The sequence below is a fragment of the Athalia rosae genome, chromosome 5 (assembly GCF_917208135.1).
Source record: "Athalia rosae chromosome 5, iyAthRosa1.1, whole genome shotgun sequence".
Classification (NCBI taxonomy): Eukaryota; Metazoa; Arthropoda; class Insecta; order Hymenoptera; family Athaliidae; genus Athalia; species Athalia rosae.
Window position 1 is genome coordinate 15,423,484 of NC_064030.1, and position 22,006 is coordinate 15,445,489.

At 42.7% G+C, this 22,006-nt stretch overlaps 2 protein-coding genes across 2 annotated transcripts; both read left to right on the top strand.

Moving 5' to 3' along the window:
- The first annotated feature begins 3,742 nt into the window (after positions 1 to 3,742).
- LOC105684046 (serum response factor) lies at positions 3,743 to 19,460 on the top strand. Its single transcript, XM_025746148.2, has 5 exons — positions 3,743 to 4,561; positions 5,259 to 5,510; positions 16,937 to 17,045; positions 18,833 to 18,961; positions 19,034 to 19,460. The coding sequence occupies exons 1-5, from the start codon at positions 3,896 to 3,898 to the stop codon at positions 19,219 to 19,221; spliced, it is 1,344 nt and encodes a 447-aa protein (XP_025601933.2). The 5' UTR covers positions 3,743 to 3,895; the 3' UTR covers positions 19,222 to 19,460.
- Positions 19,461 to 20,473: 1,013 nt separating this feature from the next.
- On the top strand, positions 20,474 to 21,484 carry LOC105683979 (protein FAM136A). The gene is made up of 3 exons (XM_012397004.3): positions 20,474 to 20,664; positions 20,818 to 20,958; positions 21,052 to 21,484. Exons 1-3 carry the CDS (start codon positions 20,578 to 20,580, stop codon positions 21,253 to 21,255), a joined length of 432 nt encoding a protein of 143 aa, XP_012252427.1. The 5' UTR covers positions 20,474 to 20,577; the 3' UTR covers positions 21,256 to 21,484.
- Positions 21,485 to 22,006: the final 522 nt, after the last annotated feature.

The window sequence follows — 22,006 nt, forward strand, 5'->3', positions numbered from 1 at the left end:
AAAAAGGTCTCGTGAAATCCAAAAGAACAAGAGAACAAGAGATAAAAAAGAAAAAACTTACAAAGAAAATTGTGAAAAATGAGAGAAAAAAAAAATAAAAATATTAAAACAAAACCAAAAAGAATCAGGATGATGAACTAGATGGAAGAATTTACGTCCTTTTATCCATTCGATTATCCTGCACGTACGAATTGAGATACAGAGAAATGTAGATTTCGATTGACCTTTTTAGATAAAAAAAAAAAAAAAACAATCGGTTCGGTATCCGATTATTCGAAACAGTGCTCGATATCCCTAAACGAATCGCGCGTACGTTTGAATCTCGTGCGTACCGCGCTATACAAAATGGCGTCGCGTTCGGCGGGCCCGTCGGGCCCCTCGGGTCTCTGTAGGTGCTGCCGCGCGCGGCGCATCGGAGAACCGCGAAGATTCGAATCGATTTCGCGAACGTCTCCGATTCGAAAATTGTCACGGTTTTTGATCGCGGGAAATATCGACGAGCGGAAAAGTTTCATTTGTAACATCATCGAAGTCCGAACAAAAACCGACGCCCTCCGAAGAAAAAGTAGACGGAAACAACGAAGCGCGGAAGTCCGCGGACCCCGGCGTTTCGCGCGCTGACATTTTCGGAGGGTGCAGCGCGTGCCGTTTTCGAAAACGAATCGTATTCGTCGATGATTTCGGGCGGATATATCGGCACGCGGTGAGCGGCTGGAGACGGTTTTCCCGCGGTGATCAACGTACGGGCGAGCTTTCTAAATAAAAACTGCTTTCCGAGAGGGGCGGGGGGGGGGGGAGGAAAATACCTCCACCCGTTTATTCTTTCTACTTCGCTCTTCTTCCCTCCCCCTCCTCCTCCTCCTCCTCATCCTCCTCCTGCTCACCGTGATAAATATACACGTACTCGCGCGCGTCGGTACACACGAGACACGCGGTATACGTGTACGTGTATAGATACAAGTTTCATGTACGTTCGCCCCGCGAGCGAACCCGTTTCCTTCCGTGATGCGGGGAACGACGTTCCCCGTTGCATATTACAGAGTAAGTATTACTTCTGCGGATACACGCGTACCGGTGTGTATATATATGTATACGAATAATAAAAACAAGCGAGGAAAGCTCGATGCGCCGGCATCGCGCCCCGGCCCCGCTATATATACAAACCGAAGAAAGAAGGAGTCGAGAGGAGGAGGAGGAGGGTATACGTTACACCGCGGAGCCACCGCGCATGCTACATAATATTTATAATACATTACGAGTATAGGTATTCCGATACCGTATACGTGCATATAAATCTTCGCACGATCGCTCATATTTATGTTATAAATATACATTGTCGTGAAAATTGTGTGTACGTATGTATAAAAGCGCACGTCTCTTCGTGTATTCGGACGATAATCGCGAGGATACGATTCAACCGCGATTCTGCGGGTTAAGTCGTATCGCCGGATTTTGAGTCATGTGTATATATAAGCGTACGCGCTTTTGCGAGGAATTGATTCGAAGAAAAAAAAAAAAAAAAAACAGGAAAAAAGCAAGAGAGTCAAACTTTACGATTTTCAAGTTTTCTCTCTGCGGATGGTAAGAAAGAAAACCGAAAAAGGAGGTTGAGAAAAAACAAAAAAAAAAGAAACAAAAAAGAAAAAAGATACAAATTTTTGGAGAGCAAAAATCTCAAAGTTTCGCGCGCTGCTGCAGATACATATATCGGGGGGATGGAGGGGGGAGGGGGGTGTGTGTTACGAACGGTAAATTCGATATACGTCGGTATATCGTGTCACCCCGGTACAATTGATGAAAGTAGACGGGGATGAGACGTAATACCGTCGAGATTCCGATCCGATTGGTGAAAAAATAGTCGCGAATATCGCGTTTCATAACGTAAACATTTACAGGGGACCCGAGCGTGTACGCGTTACGGCGTGGAAATGTCGATGATCCGCGTGCAATCGTAACAACGTTATTCGCGTGTAAGTCGGACCGGGAAGGCGAGACGCCGATTTTATCCCTCGTGTCCGTGTGTCGGTGCGAATGCATCAGCTGGTCCGTACCGAGAGAGAGAGAGAGAGAGAGAGAGAGAGAGAGAGAGAGAGACGGTATTACGTTCTTTCGTACCGTACGCGAGTTTTAACGTCTATTCGAAAAGTAAGGAAGGACCACCTCCGTTCACCATATTAGGCGAACTTTACCTAATATGGTAACGTCGACTTCTAAATATGGCAGCAGGGGACACCCTCTCCACCGTCCGTTGTATCGCTCCGCGTCACTCGGATAAAGTGTCCCGAAAATGGGTCGCCGAGCGGGCGATGCGAGAAACCGAGCCGCTAACCCTCGCCTACGTTCGGGGGTGAGTTTTTTTCGGGGTTCAACCCCCGCGGAAACCAACCCCTAGGAGGACCACCGACGAGGTGGTACTACTTCGCGACGGCGCGCGTTCGGCCCAGTTCCAGGTGGGGGGGGTAAAAAGCGTGCTACGGCCGGGACACGCGCGCTCACGTAGGTCAGGTTACGAACGAAACGTCGCCGCGCTCTTAGTCGCTGCGAGACGGCCGTCTCGCTCGGTTCGTTAACGTGAATTTTTCCGAGACGCCGTTACGGACTTGCGTCACGCTGCGGTTTACGTCTGCGTCGCACGTCACGTTACACCCGAAAAACGTGAATAAATCCTAACGTGGGAGAAAAAAAAAAAAAAAATTTTTTTTTTTCTCTTCTCTTCTTCAAATACCCAACCACGATCGCGCATCGACCGAGTAAAATTTCACGAGGCAACCGACCGACTAACGGAGGAGATTCCTTCGTTGACCGGAGTTGGAACGACAAATTTTTAGTTCCAAGAAAAAAATTTAAATAAACAAATCAAGGGAGAACTGAAATACACGCACGTGACGCAAAAGTACATCGAATTCTCGTTGGGAATTGTCAGTTTGTTGTTGTTGTTGTTGTTGTTTTTGTTGTTTTTGTTGTTGCCGGTGTTGTTGTTCGAACGGGTACGTGCGCCGCGTGACAGTGTTGTTGTTGATGTTGTTGTTTCGGCAAGCCGATAAAACAACGATGATTCGTTAGCGATCGCGGTGTCGCGTCGGTAAGGAAGAGATCGTCGGTTATCCCCGGAACAAGAAAAAACAAAAACAAAAAGGCGGCGAAACGAGCGACGACGAGATAACAAAAGAGGGCGGCGAGGGCGGCCGAGGGTTGAAAAACAGCGGGCGATCGTCGCGCGCGCGAGATCACGCGGTCCCCCCTGCTACATGAATCGTTCCACGTGCTACGTCGAGGACGATAACAACGGAGGCGGTCGCGGGGCCGGTAGCAGCAACCGAGGGGGAGGAGGCGGAGGGAGTTGCGGCGGAGGCGGCGGCGGCGGCGAGGAGGAGGAGGGCGGCGGTAAGACCGGCGAGAGCGGCGGGAGCACCGGCAGGAGCGAACCGGACGACGAGGAAGACAACGAAAACGAGGACGATTCGAGAAACGACGAGGAGGAGGAGGTCCCCTCAAAGGTGGCGGAAGAGGAGGAGGTGGAAGCGGGGGTGGTGGCGGACGCGCGGCGATACCGCGACAGGCCGATGCCGATCGTTTGAACGAGGGTGGACTCGATTCGCCGAGGGTACGCGGTGTAGCGCCCACTAAACCCGATTTCGGTCGACGGGACACTCTGGTCGGGAATCGCGCGATTCCCAGGGAGGCAAAAAAAACTAACAGAAAACAAAAAAACAAACAAAAACAAACAAAAACGCGAAAAAACAAAAACAAACGAAAACTATTCGGAGCGAGAAAAGTCGTCGACGGTGGGTGGGGGGCGCAGGGGAGGAGGATATCGAAGAGAGTCCGTGCGATTTTTTTTATCGTCGCGTGTTTCGTTAGATGCGCTTTGGCGAAGTAGTAGCGGTCGACCGTTATGGATAATAATCCGACAGGAAGCGGCGGAGGTCCTCGGGATTCCCAGAGATTCGCGAACCTCGGTTACGGCATGGGGATGATGACCGGCGACGCGACCGGCAACGAACAACTATACGGTACGCACACCGCTCACGCACCGCATCCGTCCCAGCCGCCGCAGAGCGGTCGGGGTTTGTCGTCGGCCTCTCTAGCTTCTCTCAACTCCCACGGCGGCGGCGGCGGCGGAGGAGGTGGGGGCGGAGGAGGGGGCGGGGGAGGAGGAGGAGGGAACGGAGGTGGACGAGGAGGTGGCATGCTGTCGGGAGGAGCGTCCGCGTGCAACATGCCACGTTCGGCGCACAAGAGAAGCTCCTCGGACATGTGCTACGACCACCAGGATTCCATCGTGGTAACGAATCGAGGCATGACCACCTCTCAGGGGGGTCCCGGCGGCGGGGGCGGGGGAGCCGGGGGTATCAACGTTATCAACGTCAGTGGTGCGGGTGATTGTGTACCGGACAATTTGGACGACACTTTCGCTGCCCTTAGTCAGCAGCCTAAAAAATCGCCACCCTCCAACGGGAAGAAGACTAAGGGGCGTGTCAAAATAAAGATGGAATACATCGACAATAAATTGCGACGTTACACGACGTTTTCAAAGAGGAAAACCGGAATCATGAAAAAGGTTCGTATTTTTTTTGTTGAAACGGAAAAACGAGAAACGAACGAACGAAATGAAAAACCGACGACGACGTGTAATCTAATGTTATGTTCCTCTAACATTCTAACCCATCCACACCCTTTTCGGAAAGTAACGACGCTACTGCCGAACTAACGAATTACCGAACACCGACTACCGACCGTGGGAAACTCCGACAGACTCTCCTCGTTCGGAGAGATCCGAAAAAAACTAACGAAAAATTCTTTGACACGAAGTGGAAATTGAAAGATTCGAGAACGAACGAGGTGACAAACTCGACCACGGGGGTTACACGTTTCTCCTACGAACCACGAAACCTGGATCCCACTGTGGTCTTTTTTTTTTTCCCAACACTCGAATCAGCGCCTCTTCCGTCTCGGAGACGCAACGAGAGACGTTTCTCCGACGCCCGACACTTTTTACCCGCCAATTTCGAATCCGTTCCGCTTGAAAAATAGGCTTCCCCCGGCGTCCCGACGCTTCTCATCCCACTTTTTTCCGCAACCCTCGTTCGCTCGACGGTTTGTGTCAAAAAAAAAAAAAGTAAAAAGAAAATAAAAAAAAAAAAAGAAACGGGGAAATTCAGAGGTCCCCGCCAACGAGACGACGAGACTGACTGAAAAACCTAGGGGGAAAAAAAAAGGGTCCACGTCGTTTATACGGCAAATTGATTGATTTCCAGGCGTACGAACTGTCGACGCTGACGGGTACCCAGGTGATGTTGCTGGTCGCGAGCGAGACGGGTCACGTCTACACGTTCGCCACCAGGAAACTCCAGCCGATGATAACGAGCGAGGCGGGCAAGGCGTTGATCCAGACGTGCCTGAACAGCCCGGACCCGCCGTCCTCCGGTTCGACGGGCGACCAGAGGATGTCGGCCACCGGTTTCGAGGAGACCGAGTTAACGTACAACATCGCCGACGAGGAGCAGAAAGTAAGGCAACTGGTGTACGGCTCGCCGCATGGCGGGGCTCTCCAACAGCACGCTGGCTACCCCGCACCACCGCATGCGCCCGCGCCCCACCAGCATCACCTTCTGGCAACCCACCACCCCCAAAACTCGCCCTCCCATCTCGTACCGTGCTCTAGTCCCGGACCCATGCTTACCGCTGGCCCGTACCAACAGTCGTGTCCGTCCCCGTTGCCGCCCCACGCCACCTATCATCCCCACATGTCACACTCGCATCCGCAACGGTAGTCGAGTGACTTCGGTCGTAAGACCCTCGATCGCATCATCACCGCCGCATCACCACCGCATCACCAACCACCCCCGAGTCCTTGAAAAACACCTTCGAACTTCCGAACCCTTCCCGTTCCGGAGATGCTGTAGTGGCTGAAAATTTTTTCGTTTGTTCTTTTTTTTCTTTATCATGTGCATGTCATATTGTTTTATGCGTAATTGGACGAATAGATTGATTATTTCGCAAACGACAGTCGAAAACTGCGTACGATCGTCGAGGAATCGATCGAGCGAATTTTTCATCTCCGTCGTTGGATTTTCTCTGAGAGGGTGCGGGGGGGGATCCGTTGATAATCGGGGATGCAGATCACCCCGTTACCAACCGCGGGGGTGTCCCAATGTACATCCGGTTAACGTTTCGTCGCGACGAATCGTTGTCGCGAAAATTCGTATCTCCGATTCATTTTACCCCATTTTCTGGATTTCCCGGGGCGTTTTCGCGACCTCGAGGATTCGTTACGGATCGACTTGTGACGGGGGGGGGGGGGGGGGGAGTCGAGGTTTAACGCGATGATGAGGAACGAGCGAATTGAACTTGTCGCTATTCCAGGGCATTTGTGTCGGGGGAGGGGGGGGGGGGGGTGTTTTTTATTTTTATTTTTATTTTTTTTGTCTCCAATGTTTACCTTTTTTTCCTCGTATCTGGGAGCGGCGTGTCGGACGCTCGGGACTGTTTGGTTGCGTTGCTTGAACGGGTACCTATATTACACTCTTTATTAGCTAATCAATTTTATTATTCTGTCCAAAGACCCTCGTCGTCTCGCGAGCGTTGAACTTTTTATCCGAGGATTTCCCTGACCTTTTTTTTTTTTCATTTTTTTCGCATTCTTTTCATCCATCGGATTTCAATTTTTGGGTTTCCTTTTTTTGTTTCTTCGAAAGAAATCGAGGCGAACGTTTTGTTGGAAAAATTAAATTTCATAGAAAATTTCGACGTGCGTATGAGTAATTAACTTTCTCGTACGCGTAAACGCGGATTTTAATGAATATAAAAATAGTTGGACGAAAGAATGGAAAAAAAGAAATTTAAAAAAGAAAAACCGAATAAGAAAGGTAAATCAAATATTTTAGTATAATGTAGCAATGAAGTATTAAAACAAAAAAAGTTAAAAGAAAGAAAGAAAAGTAAATAAATAAATTAATAAATAAATAAATAAATAAATAAATAAAACGACGTTAACGATAATAATTTATACTATATTTATTAAACGATGTTGTATATATTTATTATTATACCCGATTATATACGTATGATTATTGTATACATCGGTTAGACGCGAGTAATTATTTCAAGGTGCGAATCGAGTGCCCTGCGTACAACAGGATGATATTATATAGTTCGATCGAAAGATTAGGAAAATGGAAAGGAGGAAGGTAGAAAAAAGAAAAGAATTATGGCAGAATCAAAATTAAGTTCATTTTTACGATATAATCGGTTAGTTTATACGGTAAGCGATCGACGATCTCCTATTCCCTTATCACCCCATTCACTTTCCTTTTACCCCCATCCTTTTGGTGCTTGTCAATGATATCCGCGGTACTAGAATCATTATTTATTTATTTAAGATGTAAGACACGTTTTTTTTTTTCTTATTTCTCATATTTCGATACCGATCATTCTTCAACCGTCGTTAAAAAAAAATCTCCGATCACACACGCGTACACACGCACGCGTACGTATAGATGACGAATTATCGAAATTCGCAAAAAAAACGAATGAAAAAAAAAAGAAAACAAAAATAATCACCGAACGTGAATTATTCATTAATCTTCGTCACGATTATTTTTACTTTTTTACTTCCCGAGTGGCTTGATCACGGAAAATTTGGAATTTCAATTAAAATAGCCCCGAGCCCCGCCTGCAGTGAATAAAAATCAGTCAATTTTTACAACTGAACATACATAAATAATAAATATATGTATGTAACGTATATGCATATACATTTTCTATTTTTGATATTTTTTTTTTTTTTGGTTTTTTTTTTCTTTTCTTTTCATTTAGCAGTACCGTTGATGTTTGTTGTATCGTGTTGTTATGTAGAGTGTGGCATGTGTATTATTAGTATTTTTATAGTTTTTATGTTTGATTAATTTAATTCGTTTATTATAATATAATTATTAGTACTTTAAATACGATTATTATTTGATATATCGATATTAATATTAAACATTAACAATTATTTTTTATCATTACGATTATTATTATTATTATTATTATTATTATTATCATTACGATTAAAATTATCCTTTGTTCTTTTTTAATTTTATTTTTTATTATTTAAAATTTTTTGCTTCCGTTTGATTTTCTCAACTTTTATTCCATTTTAATTTTTTTTTTTCTTCTGGTTTGACGTTTCTTTCTACACATATACTATAGACCACCCTTCACCCCGTCGATATATATTTATTTATAACGTATACATAGTATACGTATGTTTATATATAAAATTTATATATGTAAATATACGGACATATACTATGTGTACACCATATAGAAGCACTCTATTATGTGATATGTGTGCAATTGTGCATGTGTGTTTTGTATATTTTGTATAATCGAAAATATGGAAAAAACAAAAAAAAACAGAAAAAAAAAAATAATTACAAAAGAAAACAAAGAAACAATTACGATATACACAAAACTCACGATCAATTTTTTTTCAATTTGTTCGAAAATTATCTCGACGTCGTCATCGTCTCGTTCTCTTCGGTGATATGATTATAAAAATATTCTATCAATATATAGAAACGAAACGCACACGGAAATAAATCATTTTTTCCCCGATTGAAATATTCAGATACATATGTACATACATTGGTATATATACTCATCTCTGCATTGATATATTGAAATTGTCGTTTACACGATACACGCGTACATAAATTTTACACATATATCTACCAGGTATATAAAAAGTTATTTAGTATACGCTCATTACTCAGGTGGAGTATTATACGAATTTTGGTAGGTATATCAACGTTCATCCGATAAAAACATAAATTATTATTTATTTATTTAGTTTTTTTCTCCTTTCTCATATACATTTCATTTCACCTAGGTTCTTCTCTCTCTCTCTCTCTCCTTGTTTTTTCTTTCGCACAAACGAGGCATATTTCAGCATGCTGGTTATCTATACATACATATGTACACGCTTCCTGAAATTATTTATTTGTTTATTTATTTTTATTCTCTTTTTTTTCATCCCCACCATTTCGTTCGAACGTCTCTCTACCCAGCACACGACGATTTACTCGCCATTTTTTTTTCTCTCCCCATTTCTCACGTGCACGTTGAAACTTTCGTTACAACTTTACGTTACACGTACTTCAGCTGAGATCGGTCGCTTTTGAAACGCTTATATATTTTTTACGTTCCTCTCGTTTTTGTTAATACGTACCTTAGCTACTGCGGTTGTTGTTGTTGAAATCGTGATCGTTGCTGTCGTTGTTTGGCGCAAATTTGAACCCCATTTTTTTTTTAGACAAAGCTTACAAACGCGTACAATCGGTGTTCGAGAAATCGAAAAACTCGTCGAACACGAAATAAAACATAAACATTTATAGATACGCATAAGCGAAAACGTTGCTGTTCAAAATTCTCACGAGGAAAGAAAAGATGGAGTCAAAATACATTTCGTTGGGCAACGTAGAAGAAAATCTCCGTCTCATTGTCAACGAATTTCTACGACAAATCGGTCGATTCGTTTTTCCGAATTTTCTTCATCCATAAACGCCGGACGACGAAACGATTTTTATCGCGCCGTTGTTGGAGTATCGTGTACCAAAAGTCTTCGGGATCATCTGGGTTCGCTCAAGATACGGAAGAAAAAAAAAAAAAATCGGCGATCCTGAGCCCCGGAGATAAAGCTAGCGCTGGAAGGTAGGCCTAGACCGCCGCCACCGTTCGTTACTCGGCACACCAGGTGCGCTCGGCTTGGCTGGCCGCTACCGCCGCCGCTTCTCGTTCTCCTGCTGGAGAGCGATCGAGAGTCCCACGCCATATAGGGACAGGAGGCTTTTGTCAAAGACAACTTGACACGCCTTATATAGAGGCAAAGAAGTGTACACGATGAAGTAAATAGCCAGACGAGAGAAATAGCATAGGCATCGTCCGGCCGACTCGCTTCTGCTACTCCGTATAATATATATATATATATATACATAGTTATACATGAGTATATGCCGTCTATGTACACATACGCATATGTGTGTACGTACATGTACGTCTATTCGTCCCGATGCATTGCGGTATATGTATAACTGGGATATCGAATGAATCCCCTTCCATCTTTTCTAGTTAATTTTTTTTTTTTTACTTTTTTTTCTTCACTATTTTTATTACTTTGTTTTTTTTTTTTGTTTGTTTGTTTTTTGTTTTTTTTCGTTACCACCATAAACGCGAGCCGCGCGCGCGCGCGCGCGCGCCCGCGTTCCGCATCATGCAACATCTTACACAGGTATACGATATACCTGTATACCTAACCGTGGTGCACACGTTATACATATAAATTATAGTCGTTAAATACCTTATTATATACTTATAATTCATTATACATGTACGTGTTCGTATACAGTGTGTACAAAAGGATGTGTTTTATACGGCAATTAACTAACGACTTATCATAAATCTCGTCGTATGTATCGCACACCCGTACATACATACGTGTAACTTACATATGGGCACGTATGTAAACGCGTATGTATGTACGACGAATGATTTTTCTGTATGTGTGTTGTAGCAGAATTCGAAAGATCGTCATGTACCACGCCCACTCTACAGATACCTCGTACACGTATGTGTGAAACTGCAGCGTGGACATCAGAAAATTTCAAAAAATGAATTGTAAAAATTTCAATTTATTTTCGATCGTCTGATGAATATTTTTTTTTTCTTTTTCTTTTTCTTTTTTTCTCTATCTCTTTCTTTTTTTTATTCGTGAATCACGCGTCGATTTATCGCATACGCATATGTAGGTGAGAATATACGATATTTATTTTTTTCTCGTCATTTATCCTGTGCGAAAATCGATGGAGATCTTTTTTCTGAAAATTTTACTACACGTGGGGGAGCTAAAAATTGACAGATTAGATTTCGGTGGGTCCCGTCGCGCATTTTATTCGATCTGACGGAAAAAATAATGCAAACAACAAATTGACGTAAACGTGGGATCGTTCCGAATTTGGCATTTATTTTTCAAAAATTGATGAAAAAGTTCCCGACTCGAGCGCCCCTGTTTTGTTTTTTTTTCGATTTCGAAAAATGTTTCGAAATAGGATTACCTATCCTGCCCTTTGAAAATACATTTGTAATACCGTGCGTTACTAGAAGTTGGAATAAAACTAGAACGCGCATGAGCTCCGGCCGGTATGGTTGTTTTTTTTTTTCTTTCTTTTTTCTTTTTTCTAAGAAAATGTAATTCCGCTATATATCGCTAATTAGACGGCGATGAAAGGCCGTGCGAGTGTGTATATCGCCCGGTGTGCCGCGGGTACAACACCGCGAATAGTGCTACAGTTGTTTGTTGCACCGTGTTTATGGGTATACATACACGGTAAACGGCAGAAAAACAACAGCCACCTGTCGCGTAAATTCCTCACTTCAATGATCGTTTAATATCCGTCCCATCCGTCCGTCCGTCCGTCCGTCCGATCTACCCGTCGATCGTTCTTCGATCATCAACGCTCGCCGTCCCGAGATTTTTATCGCCGTGCGAAATCACCCCGCGATTAAAATCGCCGTTTCGTCAACGCGATTCCAAAATTTGGAACGATTTGTTACCATCCCTTTCAAACGACGAAGAAATTTTTTTTCTGTTTTTTTTTGTCCCTCCCCCTTTCTTCTTCGATGAAATTAGGTAAGAATTGGGGATCGTTCTATACGTTTCGTTGCGTCAAGTTTGTCATGAAATCGATCGGAACGAAAATTTTTTTCTTTCGCAAATCGGCTAAAACTTTTTTCTTCTTTTTCTTTACCTCATTTATCTTCTCGTTGATTATTGTTAGCGTACGCGAATCTTCACATGCTATAGAATTGCTGTGACGAAGAATTTCATTTTTGCAACACACCGGTGTGTGTACGATGATTATTATTATTATTATTATTGTTGTTGTTGTTGTTGTCGTTGTTATCATTATAGATACAGACCTCAAATATATAATAAGGTAGTGCACCTGTGCATTGCATTGCATCGCGAGGCATTGTACATTAAAAGATATATATATATATGTTCGTATGCCTATGTGGAAACTAGCATATTTCGAACTAAACGTAATTACATACATGTACATAGAGATATGTATATACGCGCGCGTGTGTGTGTGTGTGTGTGTGTGATGTATCTGTAACTATACACGGTTATCTTTAAGACCCTATTTGATATACGCTTGAAAAGTTCACGTTAATGACGACGACCATGATGATTATAATGACGGTGATTGTAATTAACGTGATTGTTTTTACAAATGCGTATATACATACATACATATATATATATACAATATAAATAACGCGTATAATTGTTACAGTTTCATCATCAACCCTCGTTGCGACGTATAATATACACGTCCTAGGTGTATGAAATATACTCGCGTATACAAGGTGTTCCGTTCGTAAGCGAACGAAAAAGAAAAAAAAAACGAAAAAAGAATCGTCGGAATAATCGAATAAACTATACAGGGACGAGCAAATTTCGATCGAAAAGTCCAATTTCTTTCTTTTCGTCTTTGGGACAAAAGTCGAACTCGCAAACTCTCGTAGGTACGTCGTTCGTTTTCAGAGACAATTGTTTCAACCGTGTGCGAAATGCGCTTTTTTTTTTTTTCTCGTCGAGTTTTTGCCTCAAAATCGGCCATATCTGCGGCGTTCCCAGAGAGTTTGACGAATCATCTCATGCTCGCGCGGCTGTCGTCGCTGTCAGTCGAAATTTGCCTCGTGTGACTCGGAAAAGTAGCTCCAAATTTTCGACTTTTCCAATCCTCCGTCTTCTCAGCGTGGAGAACCGAAAAACAGGCTCCAAAATTTGTCGTCGTCGTTCTCGCTTGAGACGAGGTGGGGAAAAAAAAAAATGGAGAATCCAAAAGGATCGTCCGATCGTAGATCAATCGAGACTCGACCAGTTTTGATGATTTTTCGAAAAGTGTTCCGATTTTTCGGATCGAGATGAGAAAAAAAAATGTCATCGGACTCTAAATCGGATTCGTTGGAACGACGCTTCGCGGTGGCTGAAAAAAAAAATTGTTGAAAAAAAAAAAAAAAAACAAGGACGAATAGGAAACGGAATTTCGCGATTGCAAAATTTCACAGTTCGTCGAAACGGAACACCCCGTACATTCGGGGATATACGTACACACAGCTGACGTACAAGTGCATCTAATCGTGAGATTATATACCTATGTACGGTAGTGTATAATGGCTGTATATAGGATTTGTGGAGGGGAGTGTTTGAATTCCGAGAGATTTTCTTAAGTTTTCTTCATTTCTTTCCAAGCGTTTCAAAAGAGAAATTTTCGCAACACTTGCGGCTTTCCGTATCTGCGTGCCGCCTCCTTTGCCTGCAGTGAATTAGAAAAAAATCTTCCGTTCGTCTTTCTATTCTTCTATCTATTTCATTTTTCGATCCTCGCGCGATCTGCCGTAAATCGCTCTCGATCAATCCGCAAATCAAACTTTGTAATCCTAATCGCGAGATTGTTATAAAAAAAAGAGAAAAAAAAGAAGAAACAAGATGGAGGCGGGACGAAGTTAGGAAGACGGGTAGCCGGGATAAAAAAAAAATAATGATCGAAGAAAAGCGAATGATTAGATTCAAAAAAAAAAAAAATCGAAAAAGAGAGAGACAGAGAAAAAACGAAGATGGAGTGGAAACGGCAAAAAAAGAATCGAAGATCCCGACGTGTTTCAAAAAAAAAAAATATACATATATATAAATATACGTGCGCGTGTATGGTCAAAAGTAAAAGGAGAGGGACTTAGCTAAAAGGAGGCGTGGTCCAGATTTCACTTACACACGTATACACGTGAGAATATAAAGTAGTAGATATACACACGCGCTACGGATAAGTAAGAAGATCACAGTGTCATCGGTGTTGGGTATCTTCTGCAGCCTCCGGGTGATATAAATATATATCTACATACTCGAGCGTTTCGTTACGTGTGCGCGTAAATACACAAAATGTAAAAGTATATGTATAATGAGGAAGCTGGACGCCGCTGAGCGGTTAGCCGACTCCGTACGATCGCGCACAAGTTTTGTGCCGGTATAAAAGAGGAAGAGGATCGTACGTCGCGTAGCCGGAGAGGACGAAAAAGAAGGACGAAAAAGTCGACGACTACTACGACGACTACGACGACGACGATGAAGAAGGAGATGAAGCGGCGGTGGAGGAGGAGGAGGAGGAGCCGCCGCCGCCGCGTACCGTGCAGGTGATTTTGTAAATTTGACGCGCGATATCACGTCCACACCAAGGGGCACACGGGGGCTCCCGTAGGTGCGCGTCGAGTTGAGCCGCGATGGCCATATAAGGAGCGACGAGGCACGCATCTTTTCCCCCTACCGAACGAGGAGAACCGCCGCACGGATCTTTTATACGTACCCGCACGCGGGTACCACCTATAACGCGTTATTATATATATATATATACACGTCGGATACCTTCGACAACCATTGTACAACCCATGGGACATCATTTCGCCTTTAATCAGCCTCCACCCCATTTTACCTTTTCCTTTTCCCTCCCCCTCCCCATCCCCTTCCTCCTTTTTCACCTACTCAAGAGTTCGCGGAATAAGTTTTCTCCCGTACGAAGATTCGCACTTTTGGAATCGACCTTCCGAACGGACGTCGAAAAATGAAGAAAAATGAAAGAAAAAAATGAAGAAAAATGAAAAAAACGCAAATAAAACAAGCGCAACGGGGGCGATAAAAATTACGTGGGAGTTACAGCTCCGCCGCAGTATACGCGTTACGAATACGTGTCAGTCATTTTGTGTCGATCGAAAATCGCGACGCAATTTTCGCCGAAAATTCAACGTCGAGGAATTTCTGCAGCAAAATTTTCCAACCGTAAAGTCGCGGTTTCCGTTTCCTCGGAAATCGTCGTCGATAAATTTTCTCAATTTTTTTTCGCTCCGCGTGTATCGCAAGCGCTGTATACGGCGTTATTTCTCGCAGACGATTTAAAAAAGAAAAAAAAAAAACAAAAACAAACAACAACAAAAAAAAAAACCAGAAGGAACGAGAAAAAAACAAAAAGCGGAAAAACCGTCGAGACGAAAACGAATTCCTACCTGGATGAAAATTCAAAGATCGAAACGCGTCACCTTGTAGGTTTCACCTGAAAAAAAGGCAAAAAGAGAAAAAAAGAAAATAAAATAAATAAATAAATTGTGTTACATATGATGTATATATATAGTATATATATAATGATTTATAGAAAAAAGTTCAGCGAGTCTGACTACCTGAAGTCATACGATACAGATATACGCGTCGACGGTATATGTTCAAATGTATATAAGTGTTTAAACAACGTGGCAAGTTTTTCCATTTCCCTTTATGGGCCTGTGTATTACACCCATGTATATCGAGATATATTACATAGCTATTTTATGTGCGAGTTTGTTGCGCTGCGATGCAGGCACAATACGCACTCGTTAGATACTTGACGTTGAGATCCGCGCAGCTATACGCGCGTAACGAACGAAATCGCGCGTATCGAAAAATATCTATCGATTATACTTCGAGACAAGGTCGATAACTTTTTGAAAAAAGAAGAAAAAAAAACAGAAAAAAATGTCCGCGCGTACCTCGTACACATAAATTATATCGGATCTACGTTCAAACTCGATGTCTCATTCGAGACGAAGAGAAAACTCTCGTTTTCCAATATCCCGATCACATCCGACGAACGTTTCAATTTTTCCAAAATTTGGAAAATTTTCGCTCTCCTCTTTCACGCGTTATCCTCTAGCGTGAAAATTCCGTTGCTGCAGCGTCGTCGTCGTCGTATAATTCCGGATCGAACGTCCGATTATTCGATTCGACTTTATTTCGACGCGCATATTATTTCACGCGAATAGCGATACCTACCGTACGTATATCGCGCGTACCAAGAGATATCGTATACACACGTAGGTCTATTAGCCGGCGAGTTGAATATTTCGCCCCCGCATAGCGGCTGCGATTAGCGATTATCTCACGTCTCGTTTCGGCGCTGCGTAACCTGCATCCCTCTCTAATTTACTCCCGCTTCGTCGTTGTTTCTCGTTTTAAATGTATCTCCTTTCGTTTATTAGTTTATTTTATTTTATCATTTTTTTTTCGTTTTTTTCTCTTTTTTTTTTTTCAACACCGGCAAAACGTAACGCCTCTTCGCACGCGCCGATATATGTATAGTTGGAGCTGCTGACTAACTTAGCCAACGCGTTTAATCCAACCGCGGGTATTTTAATATCGCACACAAAACTTATTGCGTATGCACACACCTTTATTTATAGCAAACTATGTTCATACACGACCAGATGTACATACGCGGTTACGCGATGTGCGTAACTAGATATTAGAGCGAGGAATTTCCGAGATAATGGTCGAAGTGTTTTTCCGTTTTTCCATTTTTTTTTTTTTTCTTCCTCTCGTTTTCGAAAAGAGCGATTATTCGCTGAAATCGATGCGCGATCGCGACTCCGTAACGCCCCGCGATTAGGGATTCAAATTCTATACGATTATATCCTTGACGAATTTCCCCCCCGTGTAGAAAATATTTCGGTCGTTATTTCATTTTCGAAAGAATTCTTTCGTCCGGTCCGCTTTTACTGTTTCAAGCGTTACCGGCACCGGTGCGAAACGTCGCGCCTTTTAAGAACTAGGAGACGTACGGCAAAGACGTGGAAGTTGCGGACGTCGTATGAAAATCATTTCCGGTCGCCCTCCAACGCGATCCGATCGCGAATCTTTCCTCTCCTCCTCATCTCCGTGGCGAACGACACTCCCGTGGAATGGCGCATGATTTTTTTCGGAGATGTAGATTTCTCTCTCTCTCTCTCTTTTCCCCAATTGTTGATCGTTGACGAGGAAAAAAAAGGTTCCTCCTCATTAATTTCTCTCAAAACTTTTGTAATTTTTCAGGACGACGCAGCGTCCCCGAGATCGGACGTATGCGGAAACGACAGCGACGTTGATTCGAGCGACGGTGAATCCCCCGGGGCTACCAAAGACGCGGGAAAAAATCACACCGGTAGGTAAATCGAAATCGGCGGTTTTGGCTGATCGAAAGAAAATGTGTTTTTTTTTTTCCACCTACCTACCCCCCCCTCCCCCCCCACGCCGATAACCGAAATTGATTTATTATTAAGGTTTATATATATGTACGTATATCGTGAGTGTAACGACGCCGGAGTAGATAGAAGTCATAAATTATTTATCGCGCGTATATACGTTGTATGAATAGTTATATGTAACTATATATATATGTATCGAAGCGCAAGAAATAGCTGTATACGCGGAGGGATGTGGGGGGCAAAGAAAGAAAAAGAAAAAAAAAAAGAAAAAGAAAAAGAAAAAACTGAAGAAAGAGAAAGATAGAGGAAAAGAAGATAGCGGGTGTGTAAAAAGTGAAGAGAGATGGAACGCGATAATGTCGTCGCGGCGCAGAGTTTGTTCTTCTGGAAAGAGGGGTTTGTAATATGCGATACCCGAGGAATAAAATAAGGACGAGGGCTTGGGGGGGCTGGAGGGGAGGGTGCGGAGTAGGCAGGTAGGTACGCGTATTGGTGCGTGCGGACGTTACCGCGCGTATATCTCTCTCTCTCTCTAAAGATATATATATATACATATATATAACAGACAAGTGGGGGCGCAAAGTACGCGCCGCTACTTGCTATGCGAGGTGCGTACGCGATGATGGGGCGAGGATGCCTTTAACTCCCGTTTAAGGCTATGCTACGTTCGCATGACCAAACGGAGACCTCGGCTCGCTTCCTAACTCGGAAGTATCCGGTCGAAAGCGGCAGCGCAGGTGTACAACGTTTGCACATAAATATAAATACTAATGCTTAAACTGCAGAACCGAAGAGCGCTTACCCGCGATCTTCAAACGGTGTTATCGGTATATACGTATGTATGTATGTATAGGAGACGAGCGTAAACGGGAACCCGCGGGCAAAACATCCTCCTTTAATCTGGCCACAATTTGAGCATTTCTCGAACAGCGCTTCGCGGGGGGGCCCCGACCGAAGATCATCCCCGGCGGTTCGAACGCCGGAAACGCCGCTTTTTTCCTTTCCTCTTCTTCTGCCTGGTTTCCGACCGCCAAAATCGATATTTTGATGGACTCAGAAACGTAGCTGAAATTGAAAAAAACTTGTCAATTATTCTGGGAGCGATGATTCATTGATATCTCACGTTTTCTGACCACAAAAATCGATATTCTGATAGACTCAGAAACGCAATTCAAATTGAAAACTTGTCAATTTTTCTGGTAGCGAGGATTTTTAGATATCTCACGTTTTCTGACCACCAAAATCGGTATTTTGATGGACTCAGAAACGCAATTGAAATTGAAAACTTGTCAATTTTCCTGGTAGCGAGAATTTTCAGATATCTCACGTTTTCTGACCACCAAAATCGGTATTTTGGTGGACTCAGAAACGCAATTCAAATTGAAAACTTGTCAATTTTTCTGGTAGCGAGGATTTCTAGATATCTCACGTTTTCTGACCACCAAAATCGATATTTGGATCGACTCAGAACGCAGCTGAAATTGAAAAAACTTGTCAATTATTCTGGGAGCGAGGATTCATTGATATCTCACGTTTTCCGACCACCAAAATCGATATTTTGATGGACTCAGAAACGCAGTTGAAATTGCAAACTTGTCAATTTTTCTGGTAGCGAGAATTTTTAGATATCTCACGTTTTCCGACCACAAAAATCGACATTTTGATGGACTCAGAAACGCAGTTGAAATTGAAAACTTGCCAATTTTTCCGGTAGCGATGATTCATTGATATCTCACGTTTTCAGGTAGCATGTCGTCGTTCTCGTCGGGAATGATATATCCGATGTCCCAGAACGTCGTTTACTCTCCCAGTCCGGGGGTGCTTCTCAGTATCGGACAGAACGGCCAACCGGTGCAAATACCTCAGGACGCCGGTGGGTGAAATGGGAGGAAAAGTCGGTTCGCGACTCCGTGCGAGTTTTCTAAGCGAGTCTTTATCTTTGCAGGGGTCTCTTCGACCGGATCGGTTCAGGGTAATCAACAGCAATTCATTACGATACCGTTGAGCGTCGCGATGACGGCGGCGGGGCTTTCGGTACCGATAACATCCAAGGTGTTGTCGCTGCCAGATTCTACGTCGTCATCGTCCCCGCATTCTGACCTGCCATCCGACCTCACCAAAGGTCGAAAGTGAAACCCGATTGTACGATATGGTGAATTGAAACTGATGGGATTATTTACCGAATAAAGAGATGAGATCAACGACTCGTTTCATACGACGCGTCTGTACCTCGAGAACTTTGCGGAGGAGGAGGAGGAGGAGGAGGAAAAACACCTTGAACTTTCATCGCTCGTGTCAAAATAATATTTTGAAATATAATTGAAAATATATCATATACGTTTCTAACAAATATATACACATGTATATATCAACGATGACATTATGTTTTGTACGTAACGATCCCGATATTTCGTCAATTTTTTTTCCCCCTCATGTTTCCCACGTGTGCGTTACTTAGAATAAATTTTGTTCGTTTGACAAAATCGTTTTCTATTCAGGGGAGTTTCGTCGTTCGAAGAAAATTGAGATTCTGACGTTTGCCTGGCAACCATCCGGGCGAATTTTTATAATAATAATTGTATCAACGAGATATGGTTGTACAGTGCCTGTTTCGTTTTTGCAGTAATTAAATACGCTATTCGTATCTCGTAGAATGCTCTTCCTTCTCGGCCGAGGAGCAAATAGCCCAAGGGGTAGATGTGATTCGGAGTCGAAGCTTGTATTTAAATAGAGTTTATACAGCTGTATCGCCGAATGGACTAGTAGGCGAGTAACTTTCTAGCTAAATAATTATACGTATTGTGTTTTTCTCTTATAATATTAATTGCTGGTCCATTGGTACCCGGAGCCCTCCAGTTATTTGACTCGTTATTAGGTCAAATAACTATCGCCAAACGAACGGTAACGAGTGAAATGTTGCGATCAGGCTTTGTAGGCGGAAATCGTCGACCGAAATTTCGCGTCAATCACCGTGCCTCGCATGCATTTGATAGACGAACGATCGACCATCGATGTAATTTCGGAATCAGGACAAACGATTCGCGGTTCGAAATAACTGTCGATGGTTTTTCAAAGGGCTGTGAGCACAAGTTCCTCTACGTTCTCCACTTAAAAGAGAAATGAAGAGAGGTAATCGAACCGGAAGTGGAAAGGAGAGCAACTCATCAATGCCATCGACAAACTGCCTTACTGACCTATTCAAATTCAGGCACAAAGACCCTTCTGATTGTGAGTTCAAGAAAACCTTATCCTATGGTCCCTACAGACTTCTGCGAATTGAATTTCGGTCGATTCTGATTCTGAGTGCTTTAGGCGACATCCTCAGGCAGAATTCTTGACCCGTGTGGCAGCTAACATTCTCTAGCGAGTGAATTTGAAACAAAAATTAAAGATATTGAAGAGACAATAATTGCGTCAGGTCAGGCAGTAGAGGAGATATTGAATCTCTTTAGCTTTTGAGGAACCGATAGCGATTTAAATAAGTGAAAAATGGTCGAGGAACAGAGGCGTCGTGTAGAGGACAAGATGTCCAATATGGTAGAAGAGATTGACAAGACGTACTTACGAAAGATGCAGGTAAAACATATTTCTAGCATATTGCCTTTCAATTGTTAACCCTTTAAGATCACATTGCCGGTCCACGTGATCGATACAAATGTTCAATGATATCACCTCTTCATTCACATTCATGGTCAGCTACTCCAAAGCCTCAACGAGCACTTTTTTCAGAGCGACATGCATAGGTGTGCAGCTTCCTGCTGCGATAATCAATCCTACAGTATGCAGAGAGTTCATCAATGCGTCGAGAATTGTAGCACGCCTCTCAACAAGGCCCAGCAATACGTTCAGGGTGAACTTGAACGAGTTCAGGTACACTGGACTTATTTGAGCCCATAATACCAAAGATTAACACTTTGCTTTCTTTCAGAGAACTGAGATAACGAGAATATTCATTTTTTTCAGACAAGGCTGCAGAGGTGCGTAATGGAGTGTAACGATAGCATAAGGGATCAAATGCCGCCAAACCCCTCGCAGGACGAAGTGAACAAATTTAGCGATAGCTTTGAGAAGTGTGCTACTAAATGTGTTGACGTATACTGTGATTTATTGCCCTCTCTCGAAAAAACAATGAAAAATATACTATCCAGTTCAAAGTTCGACCAATGATGATGGCCGATTATGTTATCCTAGGAGAGATCTTATTTGTAGCGAATAATTAATGTGGATTATAATTCAACTTGTTATTTTCACGAAGCCTCATACTCTCTGACCAGGGTTGACTCACCATGTACAAAAACAATGCAAAACGTTGTTGTAGTTAAAAGGAAAACAAAAAACCTTGTTACCTCCGATAATTTTTAAACGTTACAGAAAATAAAATTACTTATGTAAAGGACCCATTTATTGTTGAAGTATCTATGATCCCCACCCAGCGTACGAAATCACGGAATAGAATATTTTTTAAAATCAATTTAGGATTTTTATTTCGGTACATAGGTACATTATACGTACACATGTAGATTTGTTTCGAGTTGATTCTGTTTCTTTTTTTTTTTATTTCGAATTCTCTTTCTCCATTTTTTCAAATGGAGAATCATCAGCTCGTGTACCCATACAGAATTAATAATCTTCATTTTCATTTTATTTTATTTCATTTTTTTTTTCGTTTTCTTTTACTATTAAATAAATAAACGAACCAGTCGCTGATTGTAAAGTATGAGTTGTTCTTTAATACTTGAAAAAATTTTTTTAATAGAGATTACATAATGACAGCGGAAGGCCGCAGATAACGGGGTAAAATTTTTTCGTATCATTTTTCATTTGTGTTAAAGAATGCTTCACATTAGGGGAAAAAGAAGGAATTTTAGAATGATTATAATGTATAAATGTACGATTCACATATATCATGTGTATTGCC

Coding starts and splice junctions, on each gene's coding strand:
- LOC105683979 (XM_012397004.3), top strand. CDS start 20,578: ATGGTCGAGGAACAGAGGCGTCGTGTAGAGGACAAGATGTCCAATATG. Junction 20,665..20,817: donor CGTACTTACGAAAGATGCAG/GTAAAACATATT, acceptor CACTTTTTTCAG/AGCGACATGCATAGGTGTGC. Junction 20,959..21,051: donor GTGAACTTGAACGAGTTCAG/GTACACTGGACT, acceptor CATTTTTTTCAG/ACAAGGCTGCAGAGGTGCGT.
- LOC105684046 (XM_025746148.2), top strand. CDS start 3,896: ATGGATAATAATCCGACAGGAAGCGGCGGAGGTCCTCGGGATTCCCAG. Junction 17,046..18,832: donor CGCGGGAAAAAATCACACCG/GTAGGTAAATCG, acceptor TCACGTTTTCAG/GTAGCATGTCGTCGTTCTCG. Junction 18,962..19,033: donor GCAAATACCTCAGGACGCCG/GTGGGTGAAATG, acceptor TTATCTTTGCAG/GGGTCTCTTCGACCGGATCG.